The 20,581-nt window shown below is 54.7% G+C and overlaps 1 protein-coding gene across 1 annotated transcript; it reads right to left on the bottom strand.

Annotated features, from left to right (window-relative positions):
- Positions 1 to 634: 634 nt before the first annotated feature.
- On the bottom strand, positions 635 to 20,100 carry LOC136363085 (mucin-2-like). The gene is made up of 22 exons (XM_066322174.1): positions 19,716 to 20,100; positions 18,979 to 19,023; positions 18,107 to 18,550; positions 17,171 to 17,614; positions 16,217 to 16,660; positions 15,281 to 15,724; positions 14,328 to 14,771; positions 13,392 to 13,835; positions 12,439 to 12,882; positions 11,503 to 11,946; positions 10,550 to 10,993; positions 9,614 to 10,057; positions 8,662 to 9,105; positions 7,726 to 8,169; positions 6,773 to 7,216; positions 5,837 to 6,280; positions 4,884 to 5,327; positions 3,948 to 4,391; positions 2,995 to 3,438; positions 2,059 to 2,502; positions 1,106 to 1,549; positions 635 to 795 (listed from the first exon to the last, which is right to left on the bottom strand). The coding sequence occupies exons 1-22, from the start codon at positions 20,098 to 20,100 to the stop codon at positions 635 to 637; spliced, it is 9,027 nt and encodes a 3,008-aa protein (XP_066178271.1).
- Positions 20,101 to 20,581: the final 481 nt, after the last annotated feature.

Below are 20,581 nucleotides of genomic sequence, written 5' to 3'. Positions count from 1 at the left end.
GAACCAAGCTGCTCACAGGCAAAGGAATAGAAGGAAAGAAGCCACGCAAATGCAAAACTGGGATATGGTTTGAAAGCAATAATGGACGTAAAGACAACAGGAAGAGTGACACAAAAAAGGAAAGAGTGAAAAGGCAAGCAGGAGAAGGAGGGCTAGGAAGCAGCCTTACCTGGCTGTGAGGAGCTGAGCCATGTTGAGGACACCGTTGAGGAAGGAGAAGAAGCAGGAGATGGCAGTGTGCTGGTTTTGGCTGTGGTGGGTGCAGAGGACTCTGTTACAGGAGACTCCTTGGCTGCACTGGTTGTTGGGGAAGAGGGCTTGGGCCTCAGGGTTGTAGGTGTGGGCCTGGGGCTGGTGCCTGGAGCTGCTGAGGAGGAGACTGGGGAAGTGGTGGCAGTGGGTGGCAGCCGGGTGCTGAGCGGGCTGCTGGGGGCAGCCGGAGAGCTGGGATGTGGAGAGGCCGTTTCCAGAGGGGCTTCTGTGCTGCTTGGTGGGCTGCTCCCTGTGGGGACAGAGGTCTTGGAGGTGCTGCTGATGGAGGTGTCGGCTGAGGTCTTCTCTGTGGTCACAGGTGTCACAGCGTGTGGCAGAGCTGACTGTTCCTGGGTGAAGGCTGTCAGGAGAAAAGCACAGGTCAGATGAGGATGAGGGCAAAGAGGAAAGCAAAGAAGGCTGGCCAAAGCAGCAGACTGCAGGCATAAGGAAAACCTGAATTCCTGTACGTCCCATGAATATTCCTAAGTTTGAGGGAGGAGTAGGACTGTGTCCTGTCCACAAGTTGCTGCTTACTTTCTCCTTAAATGGGAAGAAACGGACAGGGTGTCCTCCTAGGGGCAAGATCTCTCTGCCTCTTCCCAGCCCCTTCTGAATGTGCACGTCCCTTCAAGGAATAGGAAATGTGTAGGGACTGCCCCACCAAGAATGGCAGGCCAGGATACACGGAGGTGATCTTTTCCCAGGGCCATACCACCATGATGATGCCAAAAGAAATGGGACTGGAAACCAAAGACGAAAAGAACAGGAAAAGCAACCTGCTCTGCTAGAAATGAAGAAGAGAACAGGGAGAGCAGGGGGAAGCACCAGGACACGTAAGAGAGAGTTTCACCTGGCTGTGAGGAGCTGAGCCATGTTGAGGACACCGTTGAGGAAGGAGAAGAAGCAGGAGATGGCAGTGTGCTGGTTTTGGCTGTGGTGGGTGCAGAGGACTCTGTTACAGGAGACTCCTTGGCTGCACTGGTTGTTGGGGAAGAGGGCTTGGGCCTCAGGGTTGTAGGTGTGGGCCTGGGGCTGGTGCTTGGAGCTGCTGAGGAGGAGACTGGGGAAGTGGTGGCAGTGGGTGGCAGCCGGGTGCTGAGCGGGCTGCTGGGGGCAGCCGGAGAGCTGGGATGTGGAGAGGCCGTTTCCAGAGGGGCTTCTGTGCTGCTTGGTGGGCTGCTCCCTGTGGGGACAGAGGTCTTGGAGGTGCTGCTGATGGAGGTGGCGGCTGAGGTCTTCTCTGTGGTCACAGGTGTCACAGCGTGTGGCAGAGCTGACGGCTCCTGGGTGAAGGCTGTCAGGAGAAAAGCACAATTCAGTTGAGGAGGAACGCAATCGTAGGAAATGGAAGTGGTCAGAGGACTCAGATTGGAGATGCCAGCTAAAATTGAATGCTGCAGTGAGTCGCTCTGGAAAAAAAAGGCGGCTGTGTTTGTGAGTCGTGTCCACAAACTGCTGTCTGGTTTCTGTGTGATTAAGGAGGAAAAGGACACAGGAGCTTCCAACAGGGAAGAGCCCAGTACCTGTTCTTAGAAGAGCTCCCTGGCTCCGTGTGGATATGCACATCTCCATTCAATAAGTAGGCTGAGATAAGGTCAGTCTCCTTTATGACAGGCAAGGCTCCCTGGGAGTGACCAGTGTCCCAGAGCCATAACAAAGTAAGGCCATACCAGCGTTCCAAAGGAGAAAGAAGGGAGAGTGGGGAGCAAAAACAATAGTGCTAGCCACATCTGTGGCTGGAAAAGAATGAGTGGGAAAGGGAGAGCAGGAGGAAGCATGAGGATGGGTCGAAAGCAGCCTTACCTGGCTGTGAGGAGCTGAGCCATGTTGAGGACACCGTTGAGGAAGGAGAAGAAGCAGGAGATGGCAGTGTGCTGGTTTTGGCTGTGGTGGGTGCAGAGGACTCTGTTACAGGAGACTCCTTGGCTGCACTGGTTGTTGGGGAAGAGGGCTTGGGCCTCAGGGTTGTAGGTGTGGGCCTGGGGCTGGTGCCTGGAGCTGCTGAGGAGGACACTGGGGAAGTGGTGGCAGTGGGTGGCAGCCGGGTGCTGAGCGGGCTGCTGGGGGCAGCCGGAGAGCTGGGATGTGGAGAGGCCGTTTCCAGAGGGGCTTCTGTGCTGCTTGGTGGGCTGCTCCCTGTGGGGACAGAGGTCTTGGAGGTGCTGCTGATGGAGGTGGCAGCTGAGGTCTTCTCTGTGGTCACAGGTGTCACAGCGTGTGGCAGAGCTGACTGTTCCTGGGTGAAGGCTGTCAGGAGAAAAGCACAGGTCAGATGAAGATGAGGGCAAAGAGGAAAGCAAAGAAGGCTGGCCAAAGCAGCAGACTGCAGGCATAAGGAAAACCTGAATTCCTGTACGTTCCATGAATATTCCTAAGTTTGAGGGAGGAATAGGACTGTGTCCTGTCCACAAGTTGCTGCTTACTTTCTCCTTAAATGGGAAGAAACGGACAGGGTGTCCTCCTAGGGGCAAGATCTCTCTGCCTCTTCCCGGCCCCTTCTGAATGTGCACGTCCCTTCAAGGAATAGGAAATGTGTAGGGACTGCCCCACCAAGAATGGCAGGCCAGGATACACGGAGGTGATCTTTTCCCAGGGCCATACCACCATGATGATGCCAAAAGAAATGGGACTGGAAACCAAAGACGAAAAGAACAGCAAAAGCAACCTGCTCTGCTAGAAATGAAGAAGAGAACAGGGAGAGCAGGGGGAAGCACCAGGACACGTAAGAGAGAGTTTCACCTGGCTGTGAGGAGCTGAGCCATGTTGAGGACACCGTTGAGGAAGGAGAAGAAGCAGGAGATGGCAGTGTGCTGGTTTTGGCTGTGGTGGGTGCAGAGGACTCTGTTACAGGAGACTCCTTGGCTGCACTGGTTGTTGGGGAAGAGGGCTTGGGCCTCAGGGTTGTAGGTGTGGGCCTGGGGCTGGTGCCTGGAGCTGCTGAGGAGGACACTGGGGAAGTGGTGGCAGTGGGTGGCAGCCGGGTGCTGAGCGGGCTGCTGGGGGCAGCCGGAGAGCTGGGATGTGGAGAGGCTGTTTCCAGAGGGGCTTCTGTGCTGCTTGGTGGGCTGCTCCCTGTGGGGACAGAGGTTTTGGAGGTGCTGCTGATGGAGGTGGCAGCTGAGGTCTTCTCTGTGGTCACAGGTGTCACAGCGTGTGGCAGAGCTGACGGCTCCTGGGTGAAGGCTGTCAGGAGAAAAGCACAATTCAGTTGAGGAGGAACGCAATCGTAGGAAATGGAAGTGGTCAGAGGACTCAGATTGGAGATGCCAGCTAAAATTGAATGCTGCAGTGAGTCGCTCTGGAAAAAAAAGGCGGCTGTGTTTGTGAGTCGTGTCCACAAACTGCTGTCTGGTTTCTGTGTGATTAAGGAGGAAAAGGACACAGGAGCTTCCAACAGGGAAGAGCCCAGTACCTGTTCTTAGAAGAGCTCCCTGGCTCCGTGTGGATATGCACATCTCCATTCAATAAGTAGGCTGAGATAAGGTCAGTCTCCTTTATGACAGGCAAGGCTCCCTGGGAGTGACCAGTGTCCCAGAGCCATAACAAAGTAATGCCATACCAGCGTTCCAAAGGAGAAAGAAGGGAGAATGGGGAGCAAAAACAATTGTGCTAGCCACATCTGTGGCTGGAAAAGAATGAGTGGGAAAGGGGGAGCAGGAGGAAGCATGAGGATGGGTCGAAAGCAGCCTTACCTGGCTGTGAGGAGCTGAGCCATGTTGAGGACACCGTTGAGGAAGGAGAAGAAGCAGGAGATGGCAGTGTGCTGGTTTTGGCTGTGGTGGGTGCAGAGGACTCTGTTACAGGAGACTCCTTGGCTGCACTGGTTGTTGGGGAAGAGGGCTTGGGCCTCAGGGTTGTAGGTGTGGGCCTGGGGCTGGTGCCTGGAGCTGCTGAGGAGGACACTGGGGAAGTGGTGGCAGTGGGTGGCAGCCGGGTGCTGAGCGGGCTGCTGGGGGCAGCCGGAGAGCTGGGATGTGGAGAGGCCGTTTCCAGAGGGGCTTCTGTGCTGCTTGGTGGGCTGCTCCCTGTGGGGACAGAGGTCTTGGAGGTGCTGCTGATGGAGGTGGCAGCTGAGGTCTTCTCTGTGGTCACAGGTGTCACAGCGTGTGGCAGAGCTGACTGTTCCTGGGTGAAGGCTGTCAGGAGAAAAGCACAGGTCAGATGAAGATGAGGGCAAAGAGGAAAGCAAAGAAGGCTGGCCAAAGCAGCAGACTGCAGGCATAAGGAAAACCTGAATTCCTGTACGTTCCATGAATATTCCTAAGTTTGAGGGAGGAATAGGACTGTGTCCTGTCCACAAGTTGCTGCTTACTTTCTCCTTAAATGGGAAGAAACGGACAGGGTGTCCTCCTAGGGGCAAGATCTCTCTGCCTCTTCCCGGCCCCTTCTGAATGTGCACGTCCCTTCAAGGAATAGGAAATGTGTAGGGACTGCCCCACCAAGAATGGCAGGCCAGGATACACGGAGGTGATCTTTTCCCAGGGCCATACCACCATGATGATGCCAAAAGAAATGGGACTGGAAACCAAAGACGAAAAGAACAGCAAAAGCAACCTGCTCTGCTAGAAATGAAGAAGAGAACAGGGAGAGCAGGGGGAAGCACCAAGACACGTAAGAGAGAGTTTCACCTGGCTGTGAGGAGCTGAGCCATGTTGAGGACACCGTTGAGGAAGGAGAAGAAGCAGGAGATGGCAGTGTGCTGGTTTTGGCTGTGGTGGGTGCAGAGGACTCTGTTACAGGAGACTCCTTGGCTGCACTGGTTGTTGGGGAAGAGGGCTTGGGCCTCAGGGTTGTAGGTGTGGGCCTGGGGCTGGTGCCTGGAGCTGCTGAGGAGGACACTGGGGAAGTGGTGGCAGTGGGTGGCAGCCGGGTGCTGAGCGGGCTGCTGGGGGCAGCCGGAGAGCTGGGATGTGGAGAGGCTGTTTCCAGAGGGGCTTCTGTGCTGCTTGGTGGGCTGCTCCCTGTGGGGACAGAGGTTTTGGAGGTGCTGCTGATGGAGGTGGCAGCTGAGGTCTTCTCTGTGGTCACAGGTGTCACAGCGTGTGGCAGAGCTGACGGCTCCTGGGTGAAGGCTGTCAGGAGAAAAGCACAATTCAGTTGAGGAGGAACGCAATCGTAGGAAATGGAAGTGGTCAGAGGACTCAGATTGGAGATGCCAGCTAAAATTGAATGCTGCAGTGAGTCGCTCTGGAAAAAAAAGGCGGCTGTGTTTGTGAGTCGTGTCCACAAACTGCTGTCTGGTTTCTGTGTGATTAAGGAGGAAAAGGACACAGGAGCTTCCAACAGGGAAGAGCCCAGTACCTGTTCTTAGAAGAGCTCCCTGGCTCCGTGTGGATATGCACATCTCCATTCAATAAGTAGGCTGAGATAAGGTCAGTCTCCTTTATGACAGGCAAGGCTCCCTGGGAGTGACCAGTGTCCCAGAGCCATAACAAAGTAATGCCATACCAGCGTTCCAAAGGAGAAAGAAGGGAGAATGGGGAGCAAAAACAATTGTGCTAGCCACATCTGTGGCTGGAAAAGAATGAGTGGGAAAGGGGGAGCAGGAGGAAGCATGAGGATGGGTCGAAAGCAGCCTTACCTGGCTGTGAGGAGCTGAGCCATGTTGAGGACACCGTTGAGGAAGGAGAAGAAGCAGGAGATGGCAGTGTGCTGGTTTTGGCTGTGGTGGGTGCAGAGGACTCTGTTACAGGAGACTCCTTGGCTGCACTGGTTGTTGGGGAAGAGGGCTTGGGCCTCAGGGTTGTAGGTGTGGGCCTGGGGCTGGTGCCTGGAGCTGCTGAGGAGGACACTGGGGAAGTGGTGGCAGTGGGTGGCAGCCGGGTGCTGAGCGGGCTGCTGGGGGCAGCCGGAGAGCTGGGATGTGGAGAGGCCGTTTCCAGAGGGGCTTCTGTGCTGCTTGGTGGGCTGCTCCCTGTGGGGACAGAGGTCTTGGAGGTGCTGCTGATGGAGGTGGCAGCTGAGGTCTTCTCTGTGGTCACAGGTGTCACAGCGTGTGGCAGAGCTGACTGTTCCTGGGTGAAGGCTGTCAGGAGAAAAGCACAGGTCAGATGAAGATGAGGGCAAAGAGGAAAGCAAAGAAGGCTGGCCAAAGCAGCAGACTGCAGGCATAAGGAAAACCTGAATTCCTGTACGTTCCATGAATATTCCTAAGTTTGAGGGAGGAATAGGACTGTGTCCTGTCCACAAGTTGCTGCTTACTTTCTCCTTAAATGGGAAGAAACGGACAGGGTGTCCTCCTAGGGGCAAGATCTCTCTGCCTCTTCCCGGCCCCTTCTGAATGTGCACGTCCCTTCAAGGAATAGGAAATGTGTAGGGACTGCCCCACCAAGAATGGCAGGCCAGGATACACGGAGGTGATCTTTTCCCAGGGCCATACCACCATGATGATGCCAAAAGAAATGGGACTGGAAACCAAAGACGAAAAGAACAGGAAAAGCAACCTGCTCTGCTAGAAATGAAGAAGAGAACAGGGAGAGCAGGGGGAAGCACCAAGACACGTAAGAGAGAGTTTCACCTGGCTGTGAGGAGCTGAGCCATGTTGAGGACACCGTTGAGGAAGGAGAAGAAGCAGGAGATGGCAGTGTGCTGGTTTTGGCTGTGGTGGGTGCAGAGGACTCTGTTACAGGAGACTCCTTGGCTGCACTGGTTGTTGGGGAAGAGGGCTTGGGCCTCAGGGTTGTAGGTGTGGGCCTGGGGCTGGTGCCTGGAGCTGCTGAGGAGGACACTGGGGAAGTGGTGGCAGTGGGTGGCAGCCGGGTGCTGAGCGGGCTGCTGGGGGCAGCCGGAGAGCTGGGATGTGGAGAGGCCGTTTCCAGAGGGGCTTCTGTGCTGCTTGGTGGGCTGCTCCCTGTGGGGACAGAGGTTTTGGAGGTGCTGCTGATGGAGGTGGCAGCTGAGGTCTTCTCTGTGGTCACAGGTGTCACAGCGTGTGGCAGAGCTGACGGCTCCTGGGTGAAGGCTGTCAGGAGAAAAGCACAATTCAGTTGAGGAGGAACGCAATCGTAGGAAATGGAAGTGGTCAGAGGACTCAGATTGGAGATGCCAGCTAAAATTGAATGCTGCAGTGAGTCGCTCTGGAAAAAAAAGGCGGCTGTGTTTGTGAGTCGTGTCCACAAACTGCTGTCTGGTTTCTGTGTGATTAAGGAGGAAAAGGACACAGGAGCTTCCAACAGGGAAGAGCCCAGTACCTGTTCTTAGAAGAGCTCCCTGGCTCCGTGTGGATATGCACATCTCCATTCAATAAGTAGGCTGAGATAAGGTCAGTCTCCTTTATGACAGGCAAGGCTCCCTGGGAGTGACCAGTGTCCCAGAGCCATAACAAAGTAATGCCATACCAGCGTTCCAAAGGAGAAAGAAGGGAGAATGGGGAGCAAAAACAATTGTGCTAGCCACATCTGTGGCTGGAAAAGAATGAGTGGGAAAGGGGGAGCAGGAGGAAGCATGAGGATGGGTCGAAAGCAGCCTTACCTGGCTGTGAGGAGCTGAGCCATGTTGAGGACACCGTTGAGGAAGGAGAAGAAGCAGGAGATGGCAGTGTGCTGGTTTTGGCTGTGGTGGGTGCAGAGGACTCTGTTACAGGAGACTCCTTGGCTGCACTGGTTGTTGGGGAAGAGGGCTTGGGCCTCAGGGTTGTAGGTGTGGGCCTGGGGCTGGTGCCTGGAGCTGCTGAGGAGGACACTGGGGAAGTGGTGGCAGTGGGTGGCAGCCGGGTGCTGAGCGGGCTGCTGGGGGCAGCCGGAGAGCTGGGATGTGGAGAGGCCGTTTCCAGAGGGGCTTCTGTGCTGCTTGGTGGGCTGCTCCCTGTGGGGACAGAGGTCTTGGAGGTGCTGCTGATGGAGGTGGCAGCTGAGGTCTTCTCTGTGGTCACAGGTGTCACAGCGTGTGGCAGAGCTGACTGTTCCTGGGTGAAGGCTGTCAGGAGAAAAGCACAGGTCAGATGAAGATGAGGGCAAAGAGGAAAGCAAAGAAGGCTGGCCAAAGCAGCAGACTGCAGGCATAAGGAAAACCTGAATTCCTGTACGTTCCATGAATATTCCTAAGTTTGAGGGAGGAATAGGACTGTGTCCTGTCCACAAGTTGCTGCTTACTTTCTCCTTAAATGGGAAGAAACGGACAGGGTGTCCTCCTAGGGGCAAGATCTCTCTGCCTCTTCCCGGCCCCTTCTGAATGTGCACGTCCCTTCAAGGAATAGGAAATGTGTAGGGACTGCCCCACCAAGAATGGCAGGCCAGGATACACGGAGGTGATCTTTTCCCAGGGCCATACCACCATGATGATGCCAAAAGAAATGGGACTGGAAACCAAAGACGAAAAGAACAGGAAAAGCAACCTGCTCTGCTAGAAATGAAGAAGAGAACAGGGAGAGCAGGGGGAAGCACCAAGACACGTAAGAGAGAGTTTCACCTGGCTGTGAGGAGCTGAGCCATGTTGAGGACACCGTTGAGGAAGGAGAAGAAGCAGGAGATGGCAGTGTGCTGGTTTTGGCTGTGGTGGGTGCAGAGGACTCTGTTACAGGAGACTCCTTGGCTGCACTGGTTGTTGGGGAAGAGGGCTTGGGCCTCAGGGTTGTAGGTGTGGGCCTGGGGCTGGTGCCTGGAGCTGCTGAGGAGGAGACTGGGGAAGTGGTGGCAGTGGGTGGCAGCCGGGTGCTGAGCGGGCTGCTGGGGGCAGCCGGAGAGCTGGGATGTGGAGAGGCCGTTTCCAGAGGGGCTTCTGTGCTGCTTGGTGGGCTGCTCCCTGTGGGGACAGAGGTTTTGGAGGTGCTGCTGATGGAGGTGGCAGCTGAGGTCTTCTCTGTGGTCACAGGTGTCACAGCGTGTGGCAGAGCTGACGGCTCCTGGGTGAAGGCTGTCAGGAGAAAAGCACAATTCAGTTGAGGAGGAACGCAATCGTAGGAAATGGAAGTGGTCAGAGGACTCAGATTGGAGATGCCAGCTAAAATTGAATGCTGCAGTGAGTCGCTCTGGAAAAAAAAGGCGGCTGTGTTTGTGAGTCGTGTCCACAAACTGCTGTCTGGTTTCTGTGTGATTAAGGAGGAAAAGGACACAGGAGCTTCCAACAGGGAAGAGCCCAGTACCTGTTCTTAGAAAGCTCCCTGGCTCCGTGTGGATATGCACATCTCCATTCAATAAGTAGGCTGAGATAAGGTCAGTCTCCTTTATGACAGGCAAGGCTCCCTGGGAGTGACCAGTGTCCCAGAGCCATAACAAAGTAATGCCATACCAGCGTTCCAAAGGAGAAAGAAGGGAGAATGGGGAGCAAAAACAATTGTGCTAGCCACATCTGTGGCTGGAAAAGAATGAGTGGGAAAGGGGGAGCAGGAGGAAGCATGAGGATGGGTCGAAAGCAGCCTTACCTGGCTGTGAGGAGCTGAGCCATGTTGAGGACACCGTTGAGGAAGGAGAAGAAGCAGGAGATGGCAGTGTGCTGGTTTTGGCTGTGGTGGGTGCAGAGGACTCTGTTACAGGAGACTCCTTGGCTGCACTGGTTGTTGGGGAAGAGGGCTTGGGCCTCAGGGTTGTAGGTGTGGGCCTGGGGCTGGTGCCTGGAGCTGCTGAGGAGGACACTGGGGAAGTGGTGGCAGTGGGTGGCAGCCGGGTGCTGAGCGGGCTGCTGGGGGCAGCCGGAGAGCTGGGATGTGGAGAGGCCGTTTCCAGAGGGGCTTCTGTGCTGCTTGGTGGGCTGCTCCCTGTGGGGACAGAGGTCTTGGAGGTGCTGCTGATGGAGGTGGCAGCTGAGGTCTTCTCTGTGGTCACAGGTGTCACAGCGTGTGGCAGAGCTGACTGTTCCTGGGTGAAGGCTGTCAGGAGAAAAGCACAGGTCAGATGAAGATGAGGGCAAAGAGGAAAGCAAAGAAGGCTGGCCAAAGCAGCAGACTGCAGGCATAAGGAAAACCTGAATTCCTGTACGTTCCATGAATATTCCTAAGTTTGAGGGAGGAATAGGACTGTGTCCTGTCCACAAGTTGCTGCTTACTTTCTCCTTAAATGGGAAGAAACGGACAGGGTGTCCTCCTAGGGGCAAGATCTCTCTGCCTCTTCCCGGCCCCTTCTGAATGTGCACGTCCCTTCAAGGAATAGGAAATGTGTAGGGACTGCCCCACCAAGAATGGCAGGCCAGGATACACGGAGGTGATCTTTTCCCAGGGCCATACCACCATGATGATGCCAAAAGAAATGGGACTGGAAACCAAAGACGAAAAGAACAGCAAAAGCAACCTGCTCTGCTAGAAATGAAGAAGAGAACAGGGAGAGCAGGGGGAAGCACCAGGACACGTAAGAGAGAGTTTCACCTGGCTGTGAGGAGCTGAGCCATGTTGAGGACACCGTTGAGGAAGGAGAAGAAGCAGGAGATGGCAGTGTGCTGGTTTTGGCTGTGGTGGGTGCAGAGGACTCTGTTACAGGAGACTCCTTGGCTGCACTGGTTGTTGGGGAAGAGGGCTTGGGCCTCAGGGTTGTAGGTGTGGGCCTGGGGCTGGTGCCTGGAGCTGCTGAGGAGGACACTGGGGAAGTGGTGGCAGTGGGTGGCAGCCGGGTGCTGAGCGGGCTGCTGGGGGCAGCCGGAGAGCTGGGATGTGGAGAGGCTGTTTCCAGAGGGGCTTCTGTGCTGCTTGGTGGGCTGCTCCCTGTGGGGACAGAGGTTTTGGAGGTGCTGCTGATGGAGGTGGCAGCTGAGGTCTTCTCTGTGGTCACAGGTGTCACAGCGTGTGGCAGAGCTGACGGCTCCTGGGTGAAGGCTGTCAGGAGAAAAGCACAATTCAGTTGAGGAGGAACGCAATCGTAGGAAATGGAAGTGGTCAGAGGACTCAGATTGGAGATGCCAGCTAAAATTGAATGCTGCAGTGAGTCGCTCTGGAAAAAAAAGGCGGCTGTGTTTGTGAGTCGTGTCCACAAACTGCTGTCTGGTTTCTGTGTGATTAAGGAGGAAAAGGACACAGGAGCTTCCAACAGGGAAGAGCCCAGTACCTGTTCTTAGAAGAGCTCCCTGGCTCCGTGTGGATATGCACATCTCCATTCAATAAGTAGGCTGAGATAAGGTCAGTCTCCTTTATGACAGGCAAGGCTCCCTGGGAGTGACCAGTGTCCCAGAGCCATAACAAAGTAATGCCATACCAGCGTTCCAAAGGAGAAAGAAGGGAGAATGGGGAGCAAAAACAATTGTGCTAGCCACATCTGTGGCTGGAAAAGAATGAGTGGGAAAGGGGGAGCAGGAGGAAGCATGAGGATGGGTCGAAAGCAGCCTTACCTGGCTGTGAGGAGCTGAGCCATGTTGAGGACACCGTTGAGGAAGGAGAAGAAGCAGGAGATGGCAGTGTGCTGGTTTTGGCTGTGGTGGGTGCAGAGGACTCTGTTACAGGAGACTCCTTGGCTGCACTGGTTGTTGGGGAAGAGGGCTTGGGCCTCAGGGTTGTAGGTGTGGGCCTGGGGCTGGTGCCTGGAGCTGCTGAGGAGGACACTGGGGAAGTGGTGGCAGTGGGTGGCAGCCGGGTGCTGAGCGGGCTGCTGGGGGCAGCCGGAGAGCTGGGATGTGGAGAGGCCGTTTCCAGAGGGGCTTCTGTGCTGCTTGGTGGGCTGCTCCCTGTGGGGACAGAGGTCTTGGAGGTGCTGCTGATGGAGGTGGCAGCTGAGGTCTTCTCTGTGGTCACAGGTGTCACAGCGTGTGGCAGAGCTGACTGTTCCTGGGTGAAGGCTGTCAGGAGAAAAGCACAGGTCAGATGAAGATGAGGGCAAAGAGGAAAGCAAAGAAGGCTGGCCAAAGCAGCAGACTGCAGGCATAAGGAAAACCTGAATTCCTGTACGTTCCATGAATATTCCTAAGTTTGAGGGAGGAATAGGACTGTGTCCTGTCCACAAGTTGCTGCTTACTTTCTCCTTAAATGGGAAGAAACGGACAGGGTGTCCTCCTAGGGGCAAGATCTCTCTGCCTCTTCCCGGCCCCTTCTGAATGTGCACGTCCCTTCAAGGAATAGGAAATGTGTAGGGACTGCCCCACCAAGAATGGCAGGCCAGGATACACGGAGGTGATCTTTTCCCAGGGCCATACCACCATGATGATGCCAAAAGAAATGGGACTGGAAACCAAAGACGAAAAGAACAGCAAAAGCAACCTGCTCTGCTAGAAATGAAGAAGAGAACAGGGAGAGCAGGGGGAAGCACCAAGACACGTAAGAGAGAGTTTCACCTGGCTGTGAGGAGCTGAGCCATGTTGAGGACACCGTTGAGGAAGGAGAAGAAGCAGGAGATGGCAGTGTGCTGGTTTTGGCTGTGGTGGGTGCAGAGGACTCTGTTACAGGAGACTCCTTGGCTGCACTGGTTGTTGGGGAAGAGGGCTTGGGCCTCAGGGTTGTAGGTGTGGGCCTGGGGCTGGTGCCTGGAGCTGCTGAGGAGGACACTGGGGAAGTGGTGGCAGTGGGTGGCAGCCGGGTGCTGAGCGGGCTGCTGGGGGCAGCCGGAGAGCTGGGATGTGGAGAGGCTGTTTCCAGAGGGGCTTCTGTGCTGCTTGGTGGGCTGCTCCCTGTGGGGACAGAGGTTTTGGAGGTGCTGCTGATGGAGGTGGCAGCTGAGGTCTTCTCTGTGGTCACAGGTGTCACAGCGTGTGGCAGAGCTGACGGCTCCTGGGTGAAGGCTGTCAGGAGAAAAGCACAATTCAGTTGAGGAGGAACGCAATCGTAGGAAATGGAAGTGGTCAGAGGACTCAGATTGGAGATGCCAGCTAAAATTGAATGCTGCAGTGAGTCGCTCTGGAAAAAAAAGGCGGCTGTGTTTGTGAGTCGTGTCCACAAACTGCTGTCTGGTTTCTGTGTGATTAAGGAGGAAAAGGACACAGGAGCTTCCAACAGGGAAGAGCCCAGTACCTGTTCTTAGAAGAGCTCCCTGGCTCCGTGTGGATATGCACATCTCCATTCAATAAGTAGGCTGAGATAAGGTCAGTCTCCTTTATGACAGGCAAGGCTCCCTGGGAGTGACCAGTGTCCCAGAGCCATAACAAAGTAATGCCATACCAGCGTTCCAAAGGAGAAAGAAGGGAGAATGGGGAGCAAAAACAATTGTGCTAGCCACATCTGTGGCTGGAAAAGAATGAGTGGGAAAGGGGGAGCAGGAGGAAGCATGAGGATGGGTCGAAAGCAGCCTTACCTGGCTGTGAGGAGCTGAGCCATGTTGAGGACACCGTTGAGGAAGGAGAAGAAGCAGGAGATGGCAGTGTGCTGGTTTTGGCTGTGGTGGGTGCAGAGGACTCTGTTACAGGAGACTCCTTGGCTGCACTGGTTGTTGGGGAAGAGGGCTTGGGCCTCAGGGTTGTAGGTGTGGGCCTGGGGCTGGTGCCTGGAGCTGCTGAGGAGGACACTGGGGAAGTGGTGGCAGTGGGTGGCAGCCGGGTGCTGAGCGGGCTGCTGGGGGCAGCCGGAGAGCTGGGATGTGGAGAGGCCGTTTCCAGAGGGGCTTCTGTGCTGCTTGGTGGGCTGCTCCCTGTGGGGACAGAGGTCTTGGAGGTGCTGCTGATGGAGGTGGCAGCTGAGGTCTTCTCTGTGGTCACAGGTGTCACAGCGTGTGGCAGAGCTGACTGTTCCTGGGTGAAGGCTGTCAGGAGAAAAGCACAGGTCAGATGAAGATGAGGGCAAAGAGGAAAGCAAAGAAGGCTGGCCAAAGCAGCAGACTGCAGGCATAAGGAAAACCTGAATTCCTGTACGTTCCATGAATATTCCTAAGTTTGAGGGAGGAATAGGACTGTGTCCTGTCCACAAGTTGCTGCTTACTTTCTCCTTAAATGGGAAGAAACGGACAGGGTGTCCTCCTAGGGGCAAGATCTCTCTGCCTCTTCCCGGCCCCTTCTGAATGTGCACGTCCCTTCAAGGAATAGGAAATGTGTAGGGACTGCCCCACCAAGAATGGCAGGCCAGGATACACGGAGGTGATCTTTTCCCAGGGCCATACCACCATGATGATGCCAAAAGAAATGGGACTGGAAACCAAAGACGAAAAGAACAGCAAAAGCAACCTGCTCTGCTAGAAATGAAGAAGAGAACAGGGAGAGCAGGGGGAAGCACCAGGACACGTAAGAGAGAGTTTCACCTGGCTGTGAGGAGCTGAGCCATGTTGAGGACACCGTTGAGGAAGGAGAAGAAGCAGGAGATGGCAGTGTGCTGGTTTTGGCTGTGGTGGGTGCAGAGGACTCTGTTACAGGAGACTCCTTGGCTGCACTGGTTGTTGGGGAAGAGGGCTTGGGCCTCAGGGTTGTAGGTGTGGGCCTGGGGCTGGTGCCTGGAGCTGCTGAGGAGGACACTGGGGAAGTGGTGGCAGTGGGTGGCAGCCGGGTGCTGAGCGGGCTGCTGGGGGCAGCCGGAGAGCTGGGATGTGGAGAGGCTGTTTCCAGAGGGGCTTCTGTGCTGCTTGGTGGGCTGCTCCCTGTGGGGACAGAGGTTTTGGAGGTGCTGCTGATGGAGGTGGCAGCTGAGGTCTTCTCTGTGGTCACAGGTGTCACAGCGTGTGGCAGAGCTGACGGCTCCTGGGTGAAGGCTGTCAGGAGAAAAGCACAATTCAGTTGAGGAGGAACGCAATCGTAGGAAATGGAAGTGGTCAGAGGACTCAGATTGGAGATGCCAGCTAAAATTGAATGCTGCAGTGAGTCGCTCTGGAAAAAAAAGGCGGCTGTGTTTGTGAGTCGTGTCCACAAACTGCTGTCTGGTTTCTGTGTGATTAAGGAGGAAAAGGACACAGGAGCTTCCAACAGGGAAGAGCCCAGTACCTGTTCTTAGAAGAGCTCCCTGGCTCCGTGTGGATATGCACATCTCCATTCAATAAGTAGGCTGAGATAAGGTCAGTCTCCTTTATGACAGGCAAGGCTCCCTGGGAGTGACCAGTGTCCCAGAGCCATAACAAAGTAATGCCATACCAGCGTTCCAAAGGAGAAAGAAGGGAGAATGGGGAGCAAAAACAATTGTGCTAGCCACATCTGTGGCTGGAAAAGAATGAGTGGGAAAGGGGGAGCAGGAGGAAGCATGAGGATGGGTCGAAAGCAGCCTTACCTGGCTGTGAGGAGCTGAGCCATGTTGAGGACACCGTTGAGGAAGGAGAAGAAGCAGGAGATGGCAGTGTGCTGGTTTTGGCTGTGGTGGGTGCAGAGGACTCTGTTACAGGAGACTCCTTGGCTGCACTGGTTGTTGGGGAAGAGGGCTTGGGCCTCAGGGTTGTAGGTGTGGGCCTGGGGCTGGTGCCTGGAGCTGCTGAGGAGGACACTGGGGAAGTGGTGGCAGTGGGTGGCAGCCGGGTGCTGAGCGGGCTGCTGGGGGCAGCCGGAGAGCTGGGATGTGGAGAGGCCGTTTCCAGAGGGGCTTCTGTGCTGCTTGGTGGGCTGCTCCCTGTGGGGACAGAGGTCTTGGAGGTGCTGCTGATGGAGGTGGCAGCTGAGGTCTTCTCTGTGGTCACAGGTGTCACAGCGTGTGGCAGAGCTGACTGTTCCTGGGTGAAGGCTGTCAGGAGAAAAGCACAGGTCAGATGAAGATGAGGGCAAAGAGGAAAGCAAAGAAGGCTGGCCAAAGCAGCAGACTGCAGGCATAAGGAAAACCTGAATTCCTGTACGTTCCATGAATATTCCTAAGTTTGAGGGAGGAATAGGACTGTGTCCTGTCCACAAGTTGCTGCTTACTTTCTCCTTAAATGGGAAGAAACGGACAGGGTGTCCTCCTAGGGGCAAGATCTCTCTGCCTCTTCCCGGCCCCTTCTGAATGTGCACGTCCCTTCAAGGAATAGGAAATGTGTAGGGACTGCCCCACCAAGAATGGCAGGCCAGGATACACGGAGGTGATCTTTTCCCAGGGCCATACCACCATGATGATGCCAAAAGAAATGGGACTGGAAACCAAAGACGAAAAGAACAGCAAAAGCAACCTGCTCTGCTAGAAATGAAGAAGAGAACAGGGAGAGCAGGGGGAAGCACCAAGACACGTAAGAGAGAGTTTCACCTGGCTGTGAGGAGCTGAGCCATGTTGAGGACACCGTTGAGGAAGGAGAAGAAGCAGGAGATGGCAGTGTGCTGGTTTTGGCTGTGGTGGGTGCAGAGGACTCTGTTACAGGAGACTCCTTGGCTGCACTGGTTGTTGGGGAAGAGGGCTTGGGCCTCAGGGTTGTAGGTGTGGGCCTGGGGCTGGTGCCTGGAGCTGCTGAGGAGGACACTGGGGAAGTGGTGGCAGTGGGTGGCAGCCGGGTGCTGAGCGGGCTGCTGGGGGCAGCCGGAGAGCTGGGATGTGGAGAGGCTGTTTCCAGAGGGGCTTCTGTGCTGCTTGGTGGGCTGCTCCCTGTGGGGACAGAGGTTTTGGAGGTGCTGCTGATGGAGGTGGCAGCTGAGGTCTTCTCTGTGGTCACAGGTGTCACAGCGTGTGGCAGAGCTGACGGCTCCTGGGTGAAGGCTGTCAGGAGGAAAAGCACAATTCAGTTGAGGAGGAACGCAATCGTAGGAAATGGAAGTGGTCAGAGGACTCAGATTGGAGATGCCAGCTAAAATTGAATGCTGCAGTGAGTCGCTCTGGAAAAAAAAGGCGGCTGTGTTTGTGAGTCGTGTCCACAAACTGCTGTCTGGTTTCTGTGTGATTAAGGAGGAAAAGGACACAGGAGCTTCCAACAGGGAAGAGCCCAGTACCTGTTCTTAGAAGAGCTCCCTGGCTCCGTGTGGATATGCACATCTCCATTCAATAAGTAGGCTGAGATAAGGTCAGTCTCCTTTATGACAGGCAAGGCTCCCTGGGAGTGACCAGTGTCCCAGAGCCATAACAAAGTAATGCCATACCAGCGTTCCAAAGGAGAAAGAAGGGAGAATGGGGAGCAAAAACAATTGTGCTAGCCACATCTGTGGCTGGAAAAGAATGAGTGGGAAAGGGGGAGCAGGAGGAAGCATGAGGATGGGTCGAAAGCAGCCTTACCTGGCTGTGAGGAGCTGAGCCATGTTGAGGACACCGTTGAGGAAGGAGAAGAAGCAGGAGATGGCAGTGTGCTGGTTTTGGCTGTGGTGGGTGCAGAGGACTCTGTTACAGGAGACTCCTTGGCTGCACTGGTTGTTGGGGAAGAGGGCTTGGGCCTCAGGGTTGTAGGTGTGGGCCTGGGGCTGGTGCCTGGAGCTGCTGAGGAGGACACTGGGGAAGTGGTGGCAGTGGGTGGCAGCCGGGTGCTGAGCGGGCTGCTGGGGGCAGCCGGAGAGCTGGGATGTGGAGAGGCCGTTTCCAGAGGGGCTTCTGTGCTGCTTGGTGGGCTGCTCCCTGTGGGGACAGAGGTCTTGGAGGTGCTGCTGATGGAGGTGGCAGCTGAGGTCTTCTCTGTGGTCACAGGTGTCACAGCGTGTGGCAGAGCTGACTGTTCCTGGGTGAAGGCTGTCAGGAGAAAAGCACAGGTCAGATGAAGATGAGGGCAAAGAGGAAAGCAAAGAAGGCTGGCCAAAGCAGCAGACTGCAGGCATAAGGAAAACCTGAATTCCTGTACGTCCCATGAATATTCCTAAGTTTGAGGGAGGAGTAGGACTGTGTCCTGTCCACAAGTTGCTGCTTACTTTCTCCTTAAATGGGAAGAAACGGACAGGGTGTCCTCCTAGGGGCAAGATCTCTCTGCCTCTTCCCGGCCCCTTCTGAATGTGCACGTCCCTTCAAGGAATAGGAAATGTGTAGGGACTGCCCCACCAAGAATGGCAGGCCAGGATACACGGAGGTGATCTTTTCCCAGGGCCATACCACCATGATGATGCCAAAAGAAATGGGACTGGAAACCAAAGACGAAAAGAACAGCAAAAGCAACCTGCTCTGCTAGAAATGAAGAAGAGAACAGGGAGAGCAGGGGGAAGCACCAGGACACGTAAGAGAGAGTTTCACCTGGCTGTGAGGAGCTGAGCCATGTTGAGGACACCGTTGAGGAAGGAGAAGAAGCAGGAGATGGCAGTGTGCTGGTTTTGGCTGTGGTGGGTGCAGAGGACTCTGTTACAGGAGACTCCTTGGCTGCACTGGTTGTTGGGGAAGAGGGCTTGGGCCTCAGGGTTGTAGGTGTGGGCCTGGGGCTGGTGCCTGGAGCTGCTGAGGAGGACACTGGGGAAGTGGTGGCAGTGGGTGGCAGCCGGGTGCTGAGCGGGCTGCTGGGGGCAGCCGGAGAGCTGGGATGTGGAGAGGCTGTTTCCAGAGGGGCTTCTGTGCTGCTTGGTGGGCTGCTCCCTGTGGGGACAGAGGTTTTGGAGGTGCTGCTGATGGAGGTGGCAGCTGAGGTCTTCTCTGTGGTCACAGGTGTCACAGCGTGTGGCAGAGCTGACGGCTCCTGGGTGAAGGCTGTCAGGAGAAAAGCACAGGTCTGGTGTATATACTTGGGTTATGGGGAAGTGTGTGATAGTGACTCTTCTCTTTTGGTTGTTTTTTGCTCAGTTATGCGTCAGGATGTGTGGCCACCAACTGTGGTTGGTTTTGGTTGGTTTTTTTTCCAGTAATGTTGTTTCTATAATCCTAAATATGTTCCATCCTGTCGTGCTTCTGTTTTGGAAGTGCTTGGCGATGAGTATTTTTAAGATTGACCCCTACTAATTTATATAATTTCCTTCTTCCTGGAACATTTGATTGGGGAAAGGTTATTTTTGGTTGTTTAAAATTGGCTTGCTGCAGCCTCTTCTGGGAGGGATCCATGGGTGGGCTGTGGCTACTGAACGGATATGGATGTTTTGGCTGGGGACGACTCTTATCTCTTTCATGACCAGAGCACTCACCTGTTACTACTTTAGTAGGTGTCTTAGCTCTGGTTGGCTCCCTTGCTACAAAGAAAGGGATGAGAGAAAAGAACGATTGAGTCTTGGGAAAGATTCTAGGCAAAGCATTTTGTGGCATCTCCCCAAGGAGCATCAAGACTAAGACAACTCTGGTACGTGGGTCTAAGTGAAAGAATTCTAGCCTGGAGTTGAGTGTACTCTTTCTTGCCCACCCGCCACTGGTGAGTCTTGCACTTGGGGTTGGCATTGGTCCATGAGCTCATATTTGATGAACTGCACTTTTCATGGGTGTGCCAGGGCCTGGGCATCCTTTGGCAGGAGATGATGCCTTGGGTTATGCCCTCTCACTCAAGACTGTCCTGAGCTGTAAACTGGAGATGCGTTTCCAGTTTCCCTGCCTTTTGTTCACCCTTGCCCCACTGTGCATTCTCAGGGCAGCACTGTAAGAAGAGGGATGTATTTTGGCTTGTGTCTGATTGGTATCTGTAGGGCAGGAACTCATGGATGGCTGAACCCTCACCGAGGCCTGTGCCCCAGAGCCAAAGCCCTGAAGTTGCAGGGAGGAGGATACAGTCATGGTCATGTGTGGGTCAGGCCCAGGGCCTGCCGGTGTCCCATGGCAATAGCTGGTGGAATTGAGAATGAATACCGAAACTGAGGCCTTTGTGGGATGTGCTGCTTAGGAGAGAATGGTGGGAGCTGGAAGAAGCAGGCAGAGCAGCAGGAAGGAGCCTTACCAGGGTTTGATGTTCCCAGCTGGGTTGAGAAGGGGGAAGAAGCAGACGAGGCTGAGGTGACAGGGAAAGAGCTTGGAAAAGTCCTTGTCAGTGGAACTTCTGGACTGGTGGCAGGGCTGGTCTCTCTCGGGACAGAGGTGCTGCTGGTGGATGTGGCAGGGCTGGACTGTGTCTGTGTGATGAGGTGCTGCACAGGCGGTGTCAACGTTGTTCCTATGTGGGTGACAACTACAGAGAGAGAAACACAAGTTGATTGAGGGTGGGTCTGAAGGGTGCCTCTGACAATTTCACACTCACTGCCTTTTTCTGAAGCTCCTGAGAAGAGAATAGCCTCATTGGATGCACATGTTTTCCCTCCCAGGTATTCCAAACTGGGCAAGATCATCATCTGGAAAAGCTGGGGTAAGCGAGGCAGAGTCTTAGGCCAAGGTCATCTCTCTAGTCCCTTTTACTCACCTTCTGGGTAGTGCAGAGTGGTTGCTTCAGTTCCCTCACTCTCTGTGATAAAAAAATGAATATTAGTAATGTTTGGGAGCTGGTAAGGTTCCCAGAGCATGCTGTAATTGCTTGCAGAAGAAGACCCAGATATATGCACCCCAAGAGTACTTTGTGGGAGAGACCTGAATCTGGGAAAGAGTGTACAGCTGGCCTCCCACTACAGTAAACTTCCCACCACACACTGTCCCAGCTGCCAGTTACTAATGTAGTAATTCATGTTGCCATACAGCCTCAGAGAAGATCATCCTTGTTTTGTATATTGAGTGTCAGACATCCAAAAAAGTATTTTTGGAGGGACTATTTCTTACAGTGGATAGGGGGAATATATATTCTGTGGTTTGTGAGTTTTAAAGAACTTGCTTTGAAGT

Source organism: Sylvia atricapilla, chromosome 6 (genome assembly GCF_009819655.1).
Source record: "Sylvia atricapilla isolate bSylAtr1 chromosome 6, bSylAtr1.pri, whole genome shotgun sequence".
NCBI classification, from domain to species: domain Eukaryota; kingdom Metazoa; phylum Chordata; class Aves; order Passeriformes; family Sylviidae; genus Sylvia; species Sylvia atricapilla.
The sequence above is the reverse complement of the archived record's forward strand: the minus strand, read 5'-3'. Positions and strand labels throughout refer to the sequence as shown.